Source organism: Planococcus citri, chromosome 1, assembly GCF_950023065.1.
Source record: "Planococcus citri chromosome 1, ihPlaCitr1.1, whole genome shotgun sequence".
NCBI classification, from domain to species: domain Eukaryota; kingdom Metazoa; phylum Arthropoda; class Insecta; order Hemiptera; family Pseudococcidae; genus Planococcus; species Planococcus citri.
In genome coordinates this window covers 9,190,807-9,212,522 of record NC_088677.1, presented here as the reverse complement: position 1 = coordinate 9,212,522, position 21,716 = coordinate 9,190,807, and the positions used below count along the sequence as shown (strand labels likewise).

Below are 21,716 nucleotides of genomic sequence, written 5' to 3'. Positions count from 1 at the left end.
TTTTTTAATTTTTTAGACAGCCTGTAGCCCCTTCAAATTGACCTAGAGGGTCCAAATTTTCACAGTACAATGAGAGGGTGTACCCAAAGTGCTTTTTGCATGTTTTAACCTTCTAACCCCATTTTTACAGAAAGGTCATTTTTTTGGAGGGGCATAATATGACCTGAAATAGATGAAAAGGGTCCAAAATCATACCATTTGTCAGTACTCCCATTGTAATCAACATATCCAAATTTAGGCTTCCTAGGTCATCCCCGCCCCGTTTAAGGTGGGAAAAACCACGTTTGACCCCAATTTTTTACCCCTTCACCACTAAAATTTATCTAGAAGGTCCAAATTTTCAGCATACAATGGGAGGGTGCCCCATAAGTGATTATTGCAGGTTTCAACCTTCTAACCCTATTTTACCTCTCCCCGGGGTCAAAATAGTGGATTTTTGGTCTATTTTACATGTTTTTTAATTTTTCAGACAGCCTACAGCCCCTCCAAATTGACCTAGAGGGTCCAAATTCTCACAGTACATTGGGAGGATGTACTCAAAGTGTCTTTTGCATGTTTCAACCTTCCAACCCCATTTTTACAGAATGGTCATTTTTTTGAAGGGGCATAATATGACCCCAAATGAATGAAAAGGGTCCAAAATCATACCATTGGTCAGTACTCCCATTATGATCAACATATCCAAAGTTCAGCTTTCTAGGTCATCCCCACCCCGTTTAACGTGAGAAAAACCACATTTGACTCCAATTTTTTACCCCCACACCCCTAAAATTAATCTAGAAGGTCCAAATTTTCAGCATACAATGGGAGGGCGCCCCATGAGTGATTATTGCAGGTTTCAACCTTCCAACCCTATTTGACCTTTCTCCAGGGTCAAAAGAGTGGATTTTTGGTATATCTTAAGGTCGTGTTTTTCAATTTTTCAGACAGCCTGTAGCCCCTCCAAATTGACTTGGAGGGTCCAAATTTTCAAAGTACATTGGGAGGATGTATCCGAAGTGCCTTTTGCATGTTTCAACCTTCCAACCCTATTTGAACCCTTCCAGGGTCAAATGTGTTTTTCCATGTTTAGGAAAGCCTACAGCACCTCCAAAATGACCTAGAGGGTTCAACTTTTTACAGTACAATGGGAGGATATGCCTGAAGGCCCTTTTGCCGGTTTCAAACTTCCAACCCCATTAGACCTGTTTGAGGGTCAAGACAGGTTTGTTACCATAATTTTTGCAGGAGGAAGAAGGATGCTTTTTGCTTTGCCAACATTGTTAAATTTTTGAGTTTTGAAAAAAAGCTCACTTTTTAGTAAAAAAGCTGAAGATTTTCTCGATTTTTTTTTTGTTTTTTAATCACCCAAACTTTTTATTTTTTATTTTTTGGATTCTTGCTAAAATATTTAAAGTCTCGTTTATTGCCGAAAATTATAAAATCTCACTTTTTTGCCAGAAATTGGCAAAAAGCACTTGCTTTGATTATAAAATGGTCAGTTTCGCTTTTTTTTTAAAACAGATTTTTTAATATAGAGAGAAAAACGCCCAATTCGTCTCGCGTTTTTAATAAAAAATTGAAAAATATTAAAAAGTCTCCCATTTTTAACATGAAGATTTCTAAAAAAGTACCCAACCTATCATTTTTTGTGTTGCCAATATGTTGTAGTTAGAAAGTTCTACTTTTAACTGAAATTGTCAATCTTACTTTTTGTCAAAAAGAAAAATTGTCATACCTAAATGCAGGTTGTTTTTTTCTAAAAAATTTCAACAAGTGTCACTTTCTTTTTCAAAAATTACCCAAGAATTTCATTTTATGCCAGAAATTGTCACGTTTTTCTGCTGGAAATTTTCAAAAGTCTTACCTATTTACTTTTTCTCTAAAAAAAAGTTCAAAAATCTCGCTTTTTGCCTAAAATTACCCAAAAATATCGTGCCACAAATGTTTGTTTATTTGCAAAAAATTTCTACAAGTCCTACCTTTTTTCCAAAAATGATCCAAAGATTTTGAAGTTGACACGTTTTTTCGCTAAAATTGTCAAGTCTTACTATTTTCCAAAAATTGTCCACTAATCTTGTTTTTTGCCAAAAATTGTCTCGAATGTTTATTTATTATTATTATTACCTTTTTTTTTTTTTTTTTTTTTTTTTTTTACAAAAAATGACCAATAATCTTACTTACTTTTTTCTACAAATTATTCACAAAGCACGAATTTTGCAAAAAATTTAAACTTTTCAACTATTTAAGTCTCACTTGCTAAAAATTTGTCATTTTTTCAAATTGTCGCTGTTTGAGAAAGTTCTTGCTTTTGGGAAAATTTGCTAAAGATTTTCACTGTTTTTTTTTTCAAACCATCCAAAACCTTCGCTTCACTTTTTGGCATCTAAAAAGTCTGGCTTTTAGGAAAAAATTATTAAAAAATCTCATTTTTAACAAAATTGCTAAACACTTTTCAAAAAGTCTCACAAATTTGTCGTTTTTTTGTTCAACATAAAAGATGTCCAAAGTACAAATTTTTGAAAAAAATCGTGAAAACTGTAATTTTTTTGCCGAATGTTCCGAAAAATTGCTGCTTCTTAATGAAATTATCAAATTGTTGCTTTTTCTAAAAATTGCTAAAGATTTTCACTCTTTTTTAGTTTTTTTTTTTTCAAATTATCCAGAAAGTTGGCTTTTTTTGCCAGAAATAAGTAATTTCCAAAAAGTTCGGCTTTTTGCCAAAAAATTGTAAAAAATTTTCATTTTCAAGAAAACTTCTCAAAGTTGTCACTCGAGTCACATTTTTTTCAAAAATTGTTCAAGTTTCGCTTCTTGTTCTTAGCCAGAAGTAGTAAAAGTTTTCAAACTGGAAAAAAACTGAATTTGAAATGAAGAATCTGAAACCGAGGCTAAAACCGAAACTAAAATTTAAAAAAAAAAAACAAATCGGAAACCAAAAACTGAAAATGAAATTTAAATTCATGTTTTCTATTAAATTTTCGAAAAAAAAAGTGGAAATCAAACTGAACTTGGTTAAAGACTGAAATTTTTAAAATGAAGAAATTGAAACTAAAGCTAAAACTAAAATTAAAATGAGCAAAATTGAAATTGAAAACTGAGATTTAAAACCTGAAATAAGCAAAACTGATTTTTGATAGCTTATCTTTTCTAATGAATTTCTAAAATTTTTTTAAGAAAAAAAGTGGAATTAAAACTGAGGCTGAAATGAGCAAAACTGAAATTGGAAATAGTGCAAGTAAAATTTTGAGTTGTTCATTTTTTCCATTTTTCCGAAATATGTATTGCGAATTCGACGAAAAAAAAAGTGGAACTAAAAACTTCAACCGAAAAAAGTAAAACTGAAACTTAAAAAATGAGAAAAGCTAAACTGATTTTTGGTAGCTCAATTTTCCAATAAATTTCTAAAATGGTACGAAGTTGGTGAGAAAAAAAGTGGAACTGAAGATGAAAATTGAAACTGAAAAAACCAAAAAAGTGAAACTGAAACGTAAAATTTTGACCATCACTGCCAGGTTAATATTTCGACTTTTCTAGCCCTTCTCGTCCTCTCAACAGCAGCAAAAAGTACATCTTAGCCCGATTTTCGACATTAATTCTCGACTCAGTGTCCTCGGTGGAGCCTCCCTTGAATGACTTCGTATTATTTGATGTGCTAAAATTTGAATCATTTATCTTCATGGTATCTCAGTCCGATCATTCGAAAAACTCGTTTCATGAAACACAAAAAGAAAAAATTACATCTCACAATTTTTGTAAAGAACGACATTACATGTATTTCAAAAAATTGGGACTCATACAAAAAATTATCAACATTTCGGAACAAAAATTGAGAAGAGAAAAAAAAACAAAGTGTAAAGTAACCTGACAATACATAATTATAAACTGAGAAAGGAAAAAAAAATTAATAAATATCGAACAGAGACAAACGTGTTGTTATATTAATAACGGCCTAATAATTAATACATGTTTTAATAGGTATTATTACTTTCAATACTGAACTATGAATAGTAAACAAAAACGGTTCAAAATACGGTATCTGATTATTTTAGAACATTCGGCGACGACTTCAACCGTAGAATTATTTATTCTCCGGCGGTGATTTGAGTGCTTTTTATTTGAGAAGCCTGTTTGGCTTGGTGAGCTTGTAATACAGCTACGGCTTCTTCGACCTGAAATCAAATTCAGAACCAATTAGTATCCAATAAAGAATTTATATGCTCGATGGATGAAGGTCATCTTTGGTCACTCTCCCCCTTCTAGATTTGAATCAGAGTGAGAGTCAATACGGCGATATTTACCTTGGCTTTCAAGCTCTCGTGATGTTCCAACATGTGCAGCAAATCGGAGTTGTCGATTTCTAACAACATACCAGTAATCTTGCCAGCAAGATCGCTGTACATGCTCTGCAAAGAATAAGAAGAAGAAAAACAAGACACGATTAATTATTATCAAAGGGAGAAAAAATCGTCTCACGAGATTACGAATTCGAACAGAGAAACGTACTTGGATAAGTGGGAACAAACGTTCGCCCAGCATTTGCTTCTGTTCGCCGATATCGGCAGCTGCCAGCATGGTGGCGGTAAGAGGCTCTTGTCCTTGGACGTGGACAGCTGGTTGCTGAACGTTTTGCTGCTGCTGGGCAGCGGACACGGTCTGGGGTGGATTGCGCACCGAAGACGTGTACTTGAAGGGTTGCTGTCTGTTGGAAGCGTTGGCTGTGTTGGCCGAAGACACAGCCAATACAGCTTGGGCCATTTGCGGTATACGAGCTCCCGGTACCGGTTGAGCGTTGAGAGTACGAGCGCTGACCGTATTGCGAAGGTTTTGCGAAGAGACGGTGGTCGGTACTCTGGGCTGGGTTCTGAATTGGGCTGCTTGCATACTCGTGTAACCTGCGTCGAAAATATCACCATTGTTAATACATTACTCGAGTAGAGTCGAATAACAAAGGGAACAGGGGGTCAATTTACCTGGAGCCTGAGCCGAAGGTCTGACTTGAGCTTGCGCCGGCCATCTCGGCTGCGGTCTAATCTGCGCCATTTGTGTCGGACCGAAGAACCGTTGCGGCTGCGGTTGCAACGTGGGCAAAAAGTATCCTCCGGCGTTGGCGGTCGGGAAGATCTGACCCATTTGTTGCATACGCATGTTGGCTATACGCTGCATGTGCTGCGAGGTAAGATGGGCCTTGCGATCCTCCTTACGTTGAGCCAATGCAACGTATAGCGGTTTGATGCCGACGATGCGACCGTTCATCTCGGTCACCGCTTTGGTCGCTTCTTCCGGATTCGAGAAGCAAACGAAACCGAAACCTTTGCTGCGGCCTTCTTCCAGCATGACCTGATAAAGATCGAATTAAACATCGATTAATATTTCCAATCTAGCAGAATGGTAGGAGGGGAACAGTTTTCTAAAAGGTGGAAGTACCAACCTTGGCACTTGTAATGGTTCCGAACGGCGTGAATTCCTTTCTTAGTCGTTCGTCGTCGATGCTGTCGTCCAAGTTTTTCACGTACAGATTGACGCCTTGGTAACGATTCAATCGTTCCATTTTCAATTGCTCGAATTTTCTTCGCAGTTCTTGTTGCCTTTCGGCTTTCTTTTGAGCTCTGCCGACGTATAAAGGCTGCGGGAAAAAAAACATATTCGATTAAATTACGAACGAAGTACATACTCGTATGAGCGATAGAACACAATTTTCAACTGGCAAAGTGTCGTAGAAATCGAATTTGGCTGGATTTTGAGTCTAAAATCGCGTAGTCGTGACTTTTGGGATTTTTTGAGAGTCGTGAGATCTATTAAAATGGGTTTAAATTTTTTTAGAAATTCGCATATTTCGTCAAAAATGTCGTTTGGATCATTCCGAAGAACCCGACGCAAAAATTGAGACAATTGTATTTTTTTTTTTTTTTTTTGAAGTGGTTGAAATATTTTATTTCGACGAAAATATTTTTTGAACATTTTTGAAGAACCTAAGCCCAAAATTAAGACACGATTGTGGAATTTTTTTTAAAAAAAGGGTCACGTGACCCATCAAAATGGGTTAAAATTTTGCAAAAAATTCAAACATTTTGACGAATTTCAAACCCAAAAATTACGTCATGTTTTTTTTTTGAAAATCAAAATAGGTAAGTACGTTAAAATTTTCACAAAAAATCAAACATTTCCATAAAATTTTTTTTGAGCACTTCCAAGAATTTTGAGCCCAAAATTGGGTCATGGTATTCATTTTAAAAAATTTTGGGAATTTTTGAAAAATTTCAAACTCAAAAAAACACGTTGAATTTTTTTACAAAAAATCAAACATTTCCATAAAAATTTTTTTTGAGCACTTCCAAGAATTTTGAGCCCAAAATTGGGCCATGATTTTCATTTTACAATTTTTTGGGAATTATCAAAGAATTTCAAACTTGAAGATTACATTATGATTTGTTTTTTTTTGAAATGAAAACACGTTAAATTTTTTACAAAAAATCAAACATTTCCATAAAAAAATTTTTTGACCACTTCCAGGAATTTTGAGCTTAAAATTGGGCCATGATATTCATTTTAAATTTTTTGGGGAATTTTTGAAGAATTTCAAACCTGAAAATTACGTCATGATTTGGTTTTTTTTTAATTTTTTTAAAATCAAAACACGTTAAATTTTTTACAAAAAATCAAACATTTTCACAACAATTTTTTTTTGAACACTTCCAGGAATTTTGAGCTCAAATTGGGCCATGATATTAATTTTACAATTTTTTGGGAATTTTTGAAGAATTTCAAACGCAAAAATTACATCATGATCTGTTTTTTTTTTTTTTTTTTTTTTTTAAATCAAAACACGTTAAATTTTATGTAAAAAATCAAACATTTCCATAAAAATTTTTTTGAGCACTTCCAGGAATTTTAAGCCCAAAATTGGGTCAAGATATTCAGAATTTTTGAAAAGTGCCATGATTCCTATTAAAGTAAGTCACAACTTCAGGAATTAATTCGAAATCCACAGAAAAATTGCTTAATTTTTCAGGAGTATCTTTTTTTAAATGAGTGACTCTATTTACAAAAACTGCAAAAGTCATGACCCTAATTTTGGACTCAAAGTACTTCAAATGAGCTTTCTCGATTTTATGCCGAAATTCCAGCACATTTTGATTGGTTCCACGATTTTTCATTCAAAAATCTCGAAAATCAAGACAAAATTTTGGGATTAAAATTCTTCAAAAATATTAGAAAAACATTTTCGTCAAAATATTCACATTTTTACGAAATTTCAATTTACGTTGATAGATCACAGGTCACATGACCCTTTGTGAAAAATTTCCAAAACAATGACCCCAATTTCAGGCTTCAAAGTTCTTGAAATGGGCTCAAAAGAGGTTGGATAGGATTTTGAGATTTTTTGATGAGATTTTCGGGCATTTAAATGGGTCTCGTGAAACCTTTCTCAAAAAATTATTTTTTCAAACACCCCAAAAGATCACAATTTTGAGCTCGTAATTCTCCAAGCGTGTCCAAAAACATTTTTATCTAAATATTTTGAATTCTCTGAACAATTTAAACCTATATTGCAGCAAATATACCTACTACTACTATTTCGAAAGGTCACATAACTCTTTTCAGAAAGTTAGAAAAATAATGACCCTCATTTCGAGCTCAAAGTTCCTCAAATGTGTTCAAAAACGTTTCGATAAAACATTTTGATTTTCTGCCGAAATTTTAGGGCATTTTTATGGGTCTCGTGACACATTTTCCAAAAATTTTAACCCATAGAACATTTTCGTCAGAATATTCGAATTTCACGAGAAATTTGAACCGATTTTGATAGGTCATTATGACTCTTTTTCAAACACCTCAAGAATCATGGCCTTAATTTTGAGATTATAATTTATAAAAAATGTCTAAAGAGTATTTTCGTCGAAATATTCGATTTCTTCACAAAATTTGAGCCCCTATTCTGATAGATCACATGATACATTTTCTAAAAATTTCGAAAATCATGGCCAGATTTTGGGCTCCAAATTTTTCAAAAATACTACAAAGAACAATTTCATCGAAATATTTGAATTTTTCACGAAATTTTAACCCATTTTGATAGGTCACAAGACGTATCTTGAAAAAACCAAAAATCATGACACCCACCCCCCCATTTCAAGCCCAAAATTGTACAGAATTGTCCAAAAATTATTTTAGTCAAAATATTCGAATTTATCGCAAAATTCTAACCCATTTTGATAGGTCACATGACACATTTTTAAAAATCTCGAAAATTATGACCAGATTTTGGGCTCAAAATTTTTCAAAAATACTACAAAGAACAATTTCATTGAAATATTTGAATTTTTCACGAAATTTTAAACCATTTCGATAGGTCACAAGACTAATCTGGAAAATCCCAAAAATCATGACCCCCCCCCCCCCATTTCAACCCCAAAATTCAACAGAATTGCCCAAAAATTATCTTAGTCGAAATATTCAAATTTATCGCAAAATTTCAACCTTTTTCACAGGTCACATGACACATTTCTAAAAATCTCGAAAATTATGACCAGATTTTGGCCTTAAAATTCTCCAAAAATACAACAAAGAACACTTTCATCGGAATATTTGAATTTTTCACAAAATTTTAACCCATTTCGATAGGTCACAAGACGTATCTTGAAAATCCCAAAAAATCATACCCCCCCCCCCCCCCCAATTACAAGCCCAAAATTCTACAGAATTGCCCAAAAATTATTCTAGTCGAAATATTTGAATTCATCGCAAAATTCTAAACTATTTTGATAGGTCACATGACACATTTTTAAAAATTTCGAAAATTATGACCAGATTTTGGGCTCAAAGTTTTTCAAAAATACCACAAGGAACACTTTCATCTGAATATTCGAATTTTTCACAAAATTTTAACCCATTTCGATAGGTCACAACTTCACAAGACGTATCTTGAAAATCCCAAAAAATCATACCCCCCATTTCGCCCATTTCAAGCCCAAAATTCTACAGAATTGCCCAAAAATTACTTTAGTCGAAATATTCGAATTTATCGCGAAATTCTAACCCATTTTGATAGGTCGCATGGTCACTTTTGAAAAATTCCACCACAGTTCATTTTTACTCCTAATGAGGGGGGGGGGTGAACAGGTTTGGCGGTGGCAGGACAATAAAATTCGACAGCCCCGAATCGACCGATCAATTTCTCGGGAAATTCGATTAAATGAGAGTAAAACGAAGTCGAGTAAATTTGAAAATTACGAAGTTTTTACGCTCCTCCCCCTCCCCCTCCTTCCCTCCCACGCACCTGCGAAAATCCAAAATTAATTTCACTAGACATTTTACAACCACACAGATAAAAAAAAACGACTAGATTTTTCAGCTGCGAAAAGACCAGCCAACCGAACGCTTTCCACCTGTTGGACTGTAGATTGAAATACAGCCCTTTAACAAAATCAGTTTCCGTTTACTCGTACCTTTCCTTCGTTGATTTCTTTGCCAGCGAGTTCTTCTACAGCTTTTTCAGCTGCTTCCGGGTCTTCGAAAGCTACGAAGCCGAAACCTCTCGATTTTCCGTCGTCTTTGAACATCACCTGAAAATATAATAAATATTATAATTGGTTTAGTTACTCGATTTAGAAAGGAAAAAAAAAATCACCTAATCAGCTAGTCTGATTCTATACGAGAAGAGAAGGAACATTTCTATAGGGAGAAGTTCAGTTTTCTCAATAATTTGTAGGATTTGAAATCTACAGGTCTTCCTTCTTGTTAAAACAATTCGAGAAAAGTGTGATTTTTTTTTATCACACTGTAGATTGATCAGAAAACATTCAAGGGGACGTATCATGATAGAAGATCGAATGAAGTTTAGTTTAGATCATTTTACAATCTTAATCAAATCAAAAATCAGTGGTTTCTGAAGGAAATATTAGTCATCGAACACGCAAATTTGCAATTTGCATCGAGATAGACGTAATTCGAGTCGTCATACGAAACGATACATCATTGACGTCATACTAATCGATCCACGATCAATTCGAACGCAGCTGAATAAAATTCTACGTATTCGTTTGATTTACGAGGATATCAAAAGGTGGAAAATTTCATCGAGTGCGAATGAATCATACCGTAGCCTTCACCTAAGCTGTGTATAACATTCATATCAGTGCAAAAAATACTACAGAACGTACTCTGTGACTTGTAATTTGACCATAAGGCTCGAACATCTCGTATAATTTATCTTCGGTGACATCTTCTGGTAAATTTTTCACGTACACGTTGGTAAATAATTTGGCTTTTTCGCCCAATTCTTTCTCTCGTTCTTTACGCGATGCGAACCTGCCAACGAATACCTACGAAACAGGGAAAACCAAATATATAAACAGATGCTCAATTAGTCATCGAACGTATGTCACAACTTGTGACAACTGCTAACTTCAGCTACACGTACTTTTTTCTCATTTAGCAACATTCCGTTGACTTTTTCGATAGCTTTATTCGCAGCTTCTTCGGTTTCAAAGTGAACGAAACCGTAACCTTTGGAATTCCCGTGCTCGTCTTGAGCTACCTGTAATCGTAATAGATCGTTAGACATAGTATGTAGTCGAACTTTGACACGAGTTGATTACAAATTAGATGATATTATTGGAGCCATACTTTGCAGCTTAAAATATTTCCAAAAGCTGAGAACGTGTCGTACATAGCTTTGTTATCGATACTCTTATCTAGATTTTTAATGAACACGTTTCCGACGCCGGATTTCCTCAGCGATGGATCTCGTTGAGACCACATGATTCTGATTGGTTTTTGTTTCAATGTATCGAAATTCATCGTATCTAAAGCTCGTTCAGCTGTGTGGAAAAATACACGAATATCAAGATGAGTTTATGATGATGATGATGGTTTCTAAAGCGATTGCTTGCTTCGTATCGAACTCGTGAACTCACCATCGGCTGGTTGTTGGAAGTTGACATAAGCGTAGCCTAACGACCTACGTGTTATCATATCTCTGCAAACTCGTATAGATAACACAGGTCCGGCGGTGGAGAACTTCTCAAACAGCATGGATTCGGTGACATCCGGATGCAAGTCACCAACGTATAACGAAGCCATTGGGTAATTAGGTCCTCCTGGTCCAGAATTCATTTTGATTTTTGTACGGTGCCTTAGGTGTGGGTCTCGACAGGGATAATATAAATGATTAGAAATTAATGTGTAAGATTACTCTACAGATTACCACGTTGCACACGACGAATGATGGAGGTATATAACTCTACGGCACAACAAGACGAACGCGAAAAATAATACACAGACACACAAATCACAAATCTTAACACAACGACAACTTTGTTTTTGTTTTAATAATTATTATTTTACGATTTTTTTGTTATTTTTTTAACGGTTTTTCTATTTTTTTGGGATATTTTTTTGTAATTTTATAAACGTTTTACAACGTACGTACAAAGCGCAGACGTTGTGCAATCCCTACGTTTTTTTTTTAAGGCCAACGTGAAATTAATTTATCTAGAAGGATGTCGAAATTCTTTTCGGGTCAATCTGTACTCGTACGATGTATGCGAAAGCGTGTTGATGAGTGGAGATTTGTTCGAACGATGCTAGCGCAGCCGAGCGTGTTTTTTTTCAACTTTCGACGCGTGAACTGTAACCGTAACGTAACCGAAGGTTCACGCCAAGGTAGGGCACTAGCCAAGGCTGTCACCGTAGAAGTTGTAGAATTAGACATAAATCGTAGAATAAAATAATGTAGAATAGAATTAATTATTTTTTATTCTATGTCGAATACGTAGAATGAGTTTGAGTAGAATAAATTTTAAAAATGTAAAAAATGTTCTGATTATGGCTGGAAAATTGAACTTTATTGAGCTTTTTGGATGATTAATAATTTAATTTACGTTTTTAACAATATGTAATGCTGAAATCGGAAATCTTTCAAAAATGCTCAAAAAAGTTTAAGTTTAGAAAGAAGATGAATTTTTTATATTTTACCTCAAACAAAATCACCCATTATAATATTCTGGTTTAAAATTGAAATAATATGAATTCCTCATGTAAATTCACCTCATTTTGATAGGTCTCCTCACCTCACCTGACACATTCTCAATAATTACCTACGAGTATCTCAATTTTGAGTTCAAAATTCTTCAGAAATGTTCAAATTCAAAACATATTTTTTGTCAGAATAATAATTATGTAAATTTCTCACTTCTCAGGTAATTTTGATCCATTTCGAATTTTGATACAGTTTTGTATGACTTTTCTTTTTTCAATTATCATAAAATCATGACATTCATGACTCAATTTTGAGCTCGAAATTCTCCAGAAATGTTCAAAACATATTTTTATCAAATTCAAAATACGTATTTAAATTTCTCACATAGGTAATTTTGACTCATTTCGAATTTCGATAGGTTGCATCGCAATCATCGCGTGATTGTTTTCAATTATCTCAAAATCATGACTCAATTTTGAGCTCAAAATTCTCCAGAAATGATAAAAAAGTACATTTGTTGAAAAAGTGGAACTTATCGTTAAATTTTAATTAGGTAGATGAGCTTTTGGTCAATTTTGTCGGAAACATTGATTTATTTTGATCAAATTTACATTTATTTTTTAGTATTGTAAGCTGTTATTTTATTCTAGAGTAAAATTTCTCAACCCCCATTAGAACAACTCAGCGAAAAAATCACATACCTTTGCCTCCTCCTTGGTTACGTAAAATTTTCCAACCCTCATTAGAACGACTCAACAAAAAAATCTGAAACCCTGGCCTCCCCCTTGGTTATGTAAAAGAAGAGTGATATTCCAAAACTCGCTTTGTCCATTTTTATCAAAGTTGGGTTTTCAGTGGTACCTGGTAGATGAAGTATTGACTCACATTCCTACATCATCAACCTTCCAAAATGAGGTGTTAAACTCACCTAAATAGCCAATTCACTAAAAATTAAAAAAAAAATAATGTTCCAAAACGCGCTTTGTCCATTTTCATTGAAATTTTTTTCAGCAGTATTTAGTGGATGAAATGTATACCTACACTCCTACATCATAAATCCACCCAAATAATGTGCTAAACTCGCCTAAAAAGCCGATTTACCCGTTTAAAGGGAAACAGTTTTTCCTCTCTCCTGAAAAGTTGTGAAAATGGACAAAGCGAGTTTTGGAATATCACTCTTCAAAAGTTTTCAATCCTCGTTAGAACGACTCAACGAAAAAATCTCAAACCCTGGCCTCCCCCTTGGTTATGTAAAATTTTTCAATCCTTGTTAGAACGACTCAACGAAAAAATCTCAAACCCTGGCCTCCCCCTTGGTTATGTAAAAGTTTTCAACCCTCATTAGAACGGCTCACCGAAAAAATCTGAAACCCTGGCCTCCCCCTTGGTTATGTAAAATTTTCCAACCCTCATTAGAACAACTCACCAAAAAAATCTCAAACCCTGGCCTCCCCCTTGGTTATGTAAAATTTTCCAACCCTTATTAGAACGACTCAACGAAAAAATCTCAAACCCTGGCCTCCCCCTTGATTATGTAAAATTTTTCAACCCTCATTAGAACGACTCAACAAAAAAATCTAAAACCCTGGCCTCCCCCTTGGTTATGTAAAATTTTTCAATCCTCGCCTCCCCCTTGGTTATGAAAAATTTTTCAACCCTCATTAGATTGACTCAGTGAAAAAATTTCATACCTTGGCCTCCCCCTTGGTTATGTAAAATTTCTCAACCACCATTAGAATAACCCGGCAAAAAAATCTCAAAACTTGGCCTCCCCCTTGGATATGTAAAGTTTCTCAACCACCATTAGAATGACTCAACAAAAAAATCTGAAACCCTGGCCTCCCCATTGGTTATGTAAAATTGTTCAACCCTCATTAGAACAACTCATCAAAAAAATCTCATACCTTTGCCTCCCCCTTGGTTATGTAAAATTTTTCAACCCTCATTAGAATGACTCAACAAAAAAATCTCAAACCCTGGCCTCCCCCTTGGTTATGAAAAATTTTTCAACCCTCATTAGATTGACTCAGTGAAAAAATCTCATACCTTGGCCTCCCCCTTGGTTATGTAAAATTTCTCAACCACCATTAGAATAACCCGGCGAAAAAATCTCAAAACTTGGCCTCCCCCTTGGATATGAAAAGTTTCTCAACCACCATCAGAACAACTCAGCAAAAAAATCTCATACCTTTGCCTCCCCCTTGGTTATGTAAAATTTTGCAACCCTAGTTAGAACGACTCAACGAAAAAATCTCAAACCCTTGCCTCCCCCTTGGTTATGTAAAATTTTTCAACCCTCATTAGAACGACTCAACGAAAAAATCTCAAACCCTGGCCTCCCCCTTGGTTATGTAAAATTTTTCAATCCTTGTTAGAACGACTCAACGAAAAAATCTCAAACCCTGGCCTCCCCCTTGGTTATGTAAAATTTTTCAACCCTCATTAGAATGACTCAACAAAAAAATCTAAAACCCTGGCCTCCCCCTTGGTTATGTAAAAGTTTTCAACCCTCATTAGAACGACTCACCGAAAAAATCTAAAACCCTGGCCTCCCTATTGGTTATGTAAAATTTTTCAACCCTCATTAGATTGACTCAGTGAAAAAATCTCATACCTTGGCCTCCCCCTTGGTTATGTAAAATTTTCCAACCCTCATTAGAACGACTCAGCGAAAAATCTCATACCTTTGCCTCTCCCTTGGTTATGTAAAATTATTTCTAGTCTACTTTGTTTTATATGTAGGTAGATTAACTAGAAATACTAGATAACGTATTACGTGTAAAATGACAACCCTGGTTTATGCTCAGAATTCAAAAAATTTTTTTTCAAAATACGAAGTGTTTTTAAAAAAACTAAAAAGCAAAAATTCCACTTTTTTTTTATGTAACAAGAAATTGATAAAGCGTGTTTTTTTAAAAGGAAATTGAAGTTGAAAAAAAACACGTCTGAAACAAAAAAAAAACGTTTTAAATGTTTTTTTTTTTTTTAAATGTTTTAAACATGCTGGTTATGGTAATTAAATCTTGGAATAAAAGTGTGGGTAATTCCATGTCAACTCAGCAACCAAAAAAAGGCGATTTTGAAATTCATGTCTTTTGAATTCACTCAAATTTTTTTTACAATATATAGTTAAACCCACCCGGCCAGAAGTGAGAACCTCGCAATTAGTTTGGTCCCAGCACCCTCAGGGGGCGGTTGGGGGGGGCTTCCATTATTTTCACATTGTCTCGAGGTACTCAACTTCAGCAGCCCATTCCTCCAAAACTATGATTTTTCGATCAAAACTGATTTCACAGTTCAAAAGAGCATTGCATTTAAAACTATTTAAGCATTTTGAAATTTTCAAAAGTTAAAAGTTGAACTTTTAATTTGAATGTTCAAATTTCAAAATGGCGCTGTAAGTGGGAGCTATCATTTAAAATTTTTAAAAAATTTCCATAGATGTACCTTTTGATGCTTTTTCGAAATATTCAAGTTTCGAGATGGGATCTCTTAATGGAGGGGTAGCACCCCATCGCCAATTTTGGGCGAAACTTTCGAAAGAAAATCTTGGGCATGTGATATATCGAGTTCCATGTTTTTGGTAACGCTGAACACGAATATGACGTCAGGTTTTTGATAGGACCCCATCCACGGCCCCCAGCACCTCCCCAAAGGGGCTAAAAATTCAAAAAAATGTTTTGTTTGGGCGACACATGGAATATAGTATGTTTTTGGTGACGGTGAACACGAATATGACGTCAGATTTTCGATTGGACCCCATCCACGGCTCCCAATAATTTTTTTGGACTTTTACCTGTTGGGGGTTGTTCTTGGAGCCATGGGTGAGGTCGATTTAAAAAACTATGGCTATATTCGTGTTCAGCGATGTTGAAAACATACTATTCCATGTGTCACGTAACCATTTTTTTGGGGGTTACCCCCTTTGGGGAGGTGCGGGGGCCCCTCGTATGGGGTCCTATCAAAAATCTGCCGTCATATTCGTGTTCAGCGTTACCAAAACAGGGATGAGACCCGGCCCAGGACCAGGACCCGAAACCCGAAAAAGCCCCGATTATTTCCTTGAAGCCCGAATGGCCAAGCCCCAAAACCTTAAAAACTGTAATGTAACCTACAAAGCCCTAGCCCAAAGCCCGAAACCTTTTCCTCTGAAAACCAAGCCCCGAACGTGAGCCCCAAAACCCAAACTGTGATCAGGGCTTTTCGGGGCTTGTGTAAATTTTGTAAATTACTATTGTTGTTATTACCATTCTGTGCATATCAAAACTTCAAAAGTCAAAAAATGATTTTCAAAAAAAAAATTCAAAACTTCAGCAAAAAGTTGTATATTTCAAGGGGTTTTTGGTACATTATTTATAATATTTTGTAGGTAGTTTATTGTTCTTTGAAAAATGATACTTAAAACATTTGGACAATAATTAAAAACTCCAAAAAATTCAATTCTGATTTAAAAAAAAAAAAAAAAAAATGTTCAAATAATTTTGAAAAAAGCAATCGGAATCTGTCATCTGTCCTTGGAATGTGTTTGTTTTTTCAACAGAAAATGAAATAAGATTTTACTTTATTCTTCATTATAATTGCAATTGAGGGGCTTCATGGAAAAGGGGCCTTAGTCATTTTTTTTTTCAGTGATTACTGATTTTTATAAGTTCAAATGAACTTGAAAAACTTTTCTACAAGCTAACATTTTCCAATTCGTTTTTTTTTTTTTCATGGAAGAACAGTTCAATACCACTAAGTAAATGGTGAAATTGAATAAAAAAATGTCCTCAATTTCAAGCCCTGAAAAGCCCCGGAAAGCCCTGAACACTTCATTCAAGCAATCAAGCCCTGGACACTGAGCCCTGAAACCCAAACCCAAAATTTCCTAGGCCCCAATCCAAGCCCAAGACCTAATAAATTTTTGATTGAAAGCCCGAGCCCTGAAACCCGGAACCCGAAAAAAATCGTTCGGGGCCTCATTCCTGCACCAAAAACATACTATTCCATGTTTCGCTTAAACAAAACAATTTTTTGAACTTTTAGCCCCTGTGGGGAGGTGCTGGGGGCCGTGGATGGGTCCTATCAAAAATCTGACGTCATATTCGTGTTCAGCGTTACCAAAAACATAGAATTCGATATGTATCACATGCCCCAAATTTTCTTTCGAAAGTTTCGCCCAAAATTGGGGGTGGGGGTGCTCCCCCTCCATTAAGAGATCCCATCTCGAAAGTTGAATATTTCAAAAAATCATCAAAAGGTACATCTATGGTAATTTTTTCAAAATTTTAAATGATAGCTCCCACTTACAGCGCCATTTTGAAATTTGAACTTTCAGTTAAAAGTTCAACTTTCAACTTTTGAAAATTTCAAAATGCTTAAAAAGTTTTAAATGCAATGCCCTTTTGAACTGTGAAATCAGTTTTGATCAAAAAATCATAGTTTTGGAGGACTGGGCTGCTGAAGTTGAGTACCTCCAGACAATGTGAAAATGATGGAAGCCCCCCCATCCGCCCCCTGAGGGAGCTGGGACCAAACTAATTGCGAGGTTCTCACTTCTGGCCGGGTGGGTATATACTCAAAATGCTTAAATAGTTTTAAATGCAATGCTCTTTCAAACTGTGAAATCAGTTTTGATCAAAATATCAGCGTTTTGGAGGAATGGGCTGCTGAAGTTGAGTACCTCGAGACAATGTGAAAATAATGGAAGCCCCCCCACCCGCCCCCTGAGGGTGCTGGGACCAAACTAATTGCGGGGTTTCTTACTTACTGAATAGGTATACATTGTAAAAAAAATTTGAGCAAAATCGAAAGACATGACTCAAAAACGTTGAGTCACATGAATGACCCGTGTTAAATACGGTTGTTTTGGCTAAGGTTAGGTTACTCACTCAGATTTCGATAAGGGAATTTTTTCAAGCTATACTATAGGTATACCTACCAAAATATAAGTAATGAAAATTATCTATCCATTATTCATTCAATTCAATCATTCAGTTTTAGTTCCATTCTTGTTCCCATCAAATTTGTATGTACCTATTTGATTTTAATAAGAATAGAGAAGACAGAGAGAAAGTATACAGTCTTGAACCCAGCCCAGAGGATGTTAACTGCATCTAACTGTAATTTTTAACCAAAATAGATTTTATTTAACCACCCTTTTTCAAACATCTCAAATGTCACGACCCGATTTTGGGTCTCAAAAATATTCTTCAGGTAGGTAACTAGGTATGAATTTTCAAAAAAAAAGTTTTCATCGAATTTTCGAATTGTTTCTCTATAATGGTATCAAAAATTGGGAAATTCCGCAACCAATGACTCAACATAGAGCTAAAATTCTTCAAAAGTACTCAAAAAAAGTTTAACGGAAGTTTATATGTAGTTCTGCTGAAGTTTTAACTTACTTTGATTGGTCGCATGACACCTTTTTTTTTTTTTAAAAAAAAAAAAAAGATAAAAATAATCGCTCAATTCGAAGCTGAAAATTTTGAAATTCTTTAAAAATGCTCTGATATAAATAGTTACTTACTTTTTTGCAGAAATTTTTTGAATCTCTCGCGAAATTTTAACCCATTTTGATATGTCACGTGATACTTTTTCAGAAATGTCAAAAATCATAAATAACCCAATTTTAGGCTCAAAGTTGTCCACATTTTTTTTCTCAGAAATGCTGAAAAAACATTTTTGTTGAAATATTTGTATCTCTTGTAAAATTTTAACCCATTTTAATTGGTTGCAAGGTCACTTTTAAATTATACTACATACAACAGATCATTTTTACTCAAGATTGGAGCGTGGGGCGATACTTGAACACCGTTTTAAAATTCGAATGCACTCTATGTATTGTGTCAATTGATATTTTGAAATCCACCGTCAACAGTAACAGTCGATCAAGAAATTGGTTTTCACAATCGATAATTCCCAAACAAATGCTGAAATGGCCTGATCTAAAAAACTGACTAGTATTATGCATATGTACCAATAATTTTTAATAAAAATTAAAAATTAATGTGATTAGATAGGTACGTACTACGGTAGATATCACGGCGAAAGTTTGGCTAAAAATGTTCAGCGACGATGACTGATGAGAAATGAGATGCTGATACTTAAGAATTTTCCATCTCTTGGATTCATTTTAATAGTACTTATACTCAATCTAGTACGTCTTATTTTATGTTTCAGGACCAGAAATCACGAATAAAACATCTTCGACAATTCTACGAAACAGGGATGATATGTTGTTGATTGTTCGGTTTACGAATCAGAATATCATCAAATGTAAGTAAATGGATAGTTTTAATTCAATGCATAGGTATCTAGTATCGTAGGTAGTTGAACTGATGATTATTTATTACACGAGGTAAATTACAATAGGGAAAATAATTTACTCGTTCTCGAGAAAATTTATACTCAAAAAGTAGATAGAGGCTATTTATGTATCAACGACGAATCGACATATCTGATCTTCTTCTTTTCATTAGCACAGTCACTTATATTATACTGAAGCTAGATCAAGGAATGAACGATATTTCTTCGGTAATAATAGCTCATATACTTATAATTATTACTGATATGAGCTAGGACGAGTATCCGGCCGGCGTTAGCATTTGAAAATCACTGAAAATAAAGAACAGATGATCAAACAAATGAATCAGTCATTTCGAAAACCCCATAAATCACCATTTAAGGGGTTTTTATGTTTTTCACTGATTCTGATGGTGCTTTGCGAGCTCTATCGGATAAAGTTGGAAGGTAGCTCAAAAGTGCATATTTCAGCGTTTGTCATTTCGAAAACCCCATAACTCCTGCATTTACAGGGTTTTTGAAATCATTTTTTTATAAGACAAACAAAGAACATTAATTTCATGAACATCAACGTAATTCAATTTTTTAATTTATGCCGTGAAATGGATAACATTTTTGTTGCTTCTTTATTACATTATATTAATTGAGTCGTAGATTGCAGGTAAAACTTCAATAAATGAATGAAAATCCATACTCAATCATTTTGGGTATTGTAGTTACTGGATTTTCTAGGATTACGTGTCACTTTTCAGGTTTAAAAAAAAAGTCATTTCGAAAACCCCATAACTCCACATATTTCACAATGGAATTTATCTCAGCCTACAAAACTTCAAGTTCTGGTAAAGGTACAGAAATATTTGTAATCATAAGACCTATCGATTACTGCACAAGTTTACTGTTATACCATGAAAATAAAGCGCACAAACAGTTTTTTTCATTTCCTGAAAAATTTTAAAAAGGTTCAGAATGGGGTTTTCGAAATTACTGATTCAAATAATTTCCAAAATTCAACAAACGCTCAAATCGTCAAAATAAACTGATAGGCTGTTCAATAGGTATCTACTCTTCTACAAAACTAGCGTCATCAGCGTAGTTCGAGTATTACGTACTTATATAGGTACCTACGTAGGTACGTTGAACTCGAACGCAGTACACTTCTTGCGATGAAAGCATGATTTGAACACTTCAACGATAAGATACAAGATGAATATTGGACAATTGACAATAACTGAAATCTTGGATTCATTTCGGTAGTAACTCTTGATGTTTTCTATTTCACATTCACGTATATGGATCAAAAAGATCACGAAAATAACGAAGAAAATTCTGTCAAACAGGTAATAAAAATGATTAATTTATAAGTACCTATCACTTTATCATAATCGTTTGGTTTCAAATTCAGAATACCTAATCACGTCTAAAAAAGTACCATTTTCCTCAACTCACTCGCGTAATCTCCATTCATGAAATCTGAGATTCAGTTTGTATATTTTGCATTGTGTACTGATCGATTATATTATTCGTTATGAATTGATCATCCTTCGTGCTCGCTAACGTCGGTTGCATTGGCAAATTCAACTGAGTGGGCTACAGCTGCAGTTCAGTTTATCCTTTCGTTCGAAGTATTCGTTACCATTAGTTCGGTTAATTACTTCGGTACCTGGAAACTATGATATGAAAATTCGAATTTAGTAATATTGAATACTGGCTCCTTGATTATAATTGATTATTGATCGTTGTTTTCATCGGAGGTAGTACTTTTTAATCGTTGTTCAGTTAGGTACATCGTAAGCAAACAGCATATAGGCACAGAGACTAATCAGGTATAGTATCTGCTGTTTTGTTTCATCATCTACTCTTCATCGTGCGATCCAATTCCCTACAAATTCATCAACAGATTAGATACCTAAGTCAATGAATAATCTATACCTAATGGAGCGATCTTACCTCTATTACGTTGACACTGCTGATCTGCTCTTTTTCAGATTGTTCTCGTAGAAGGTTGAATATTGAATGGTCGACCGTAGATATTCGTCAAATGTCATATGACATAAGCGTATTCTTCTTTTCCATCAGTTCTCATTTTGAGATTTACTTTCAGCTCAATTATTACGTTGAATTTATCGTTCATTTGTTTGGCTCGTACGTCCTACCTTGCTACTCGTGGTAGTAAGTAATCAATAATCATAGATAAATATTGATTCCATGAGTATTATTTCTGAAAACTTTGCTTAAATGATGAAATTAATTAAAAATCTTAAATCTCTCATCGCCGTTGCTTATCAGTTTCGAGTTTCATATCATCAAAAAAAACGCATTGAGTGGGGTGGGAAAAGTGGGGAGAGGGCAAAAACGAAAATCAAAAATTCGAGGGATTGTCGTTTCGAATTTTTAACGTGGCAAAAATAATGGCTTGAAAAAAAATTCACAGAAAAAAACGCCACGAACGGAAACCGGAAATAAATCCAAA

General features: G+C 34.7%; 1 protein-coding gene and 1 long non-coding RNA gene across 3 annotated transcripts; both read right to left on the bottom strand.

The window, feature by feature from the left end:
* Positions 1-3,729: 3,729 nt before the first annotated feature.
* On the bottom strand, positions 3,730-11,475 carry LOC135846924 (polyadenylate-binding protein 4-like). The gene is made up of 10 exons (XM_065366289.1): positions 10,899-11,475; positions 10,609-10,802; positions 10,403-10,519; positions 10,143-10,304; positions 9,429-9,545; positions 5,411-5,605; positions 4,953-5,319; positions 4,486-4,874; positions 4,281-4,385; positions 3,730-4,151 (listed from the first exon to the last, which is right to left on the bottom strand). Exons 1-10 carry the CDS (start codon positions 11,095-11,097, stop codon positions 4,065-4,067), a joined length of 1,932 nt encoding a protein of 643 aa, XP_065222361.1. The 5' UTR covers positions 11,098-11,475; the 3' UTR covers positions 3,730-4,064.
* A 7,795-nt stretch (positions 11,476-19,270) lies between these two features.
* LOC135846914 (uncharacterized) lies at positions 19,271-21,665 on the bottom strand. 2 transcript variants are annotated; one of them, XR_010559043.1, is made up of 5 exons: positions 21,194-21,665; positions 21,005-21,125; positions 20,654-20,913; positions 20,356-20,572; positions 19,271-19,558 (listed from the first exon to the last, which is right to left on the bottom strand). It is a non-coding gene; the product is annotated as an uncharacterized LOC135846914 (long non-coding RNA). The 2 variants fall into 2 exon arrangements; XR_010559042.1 differs by having other exon boundaries at positions 20,693-20,913; positions 21,194-21,656.
* Positions 21,666-21,716: the final 51 nt, after the last annotated feature.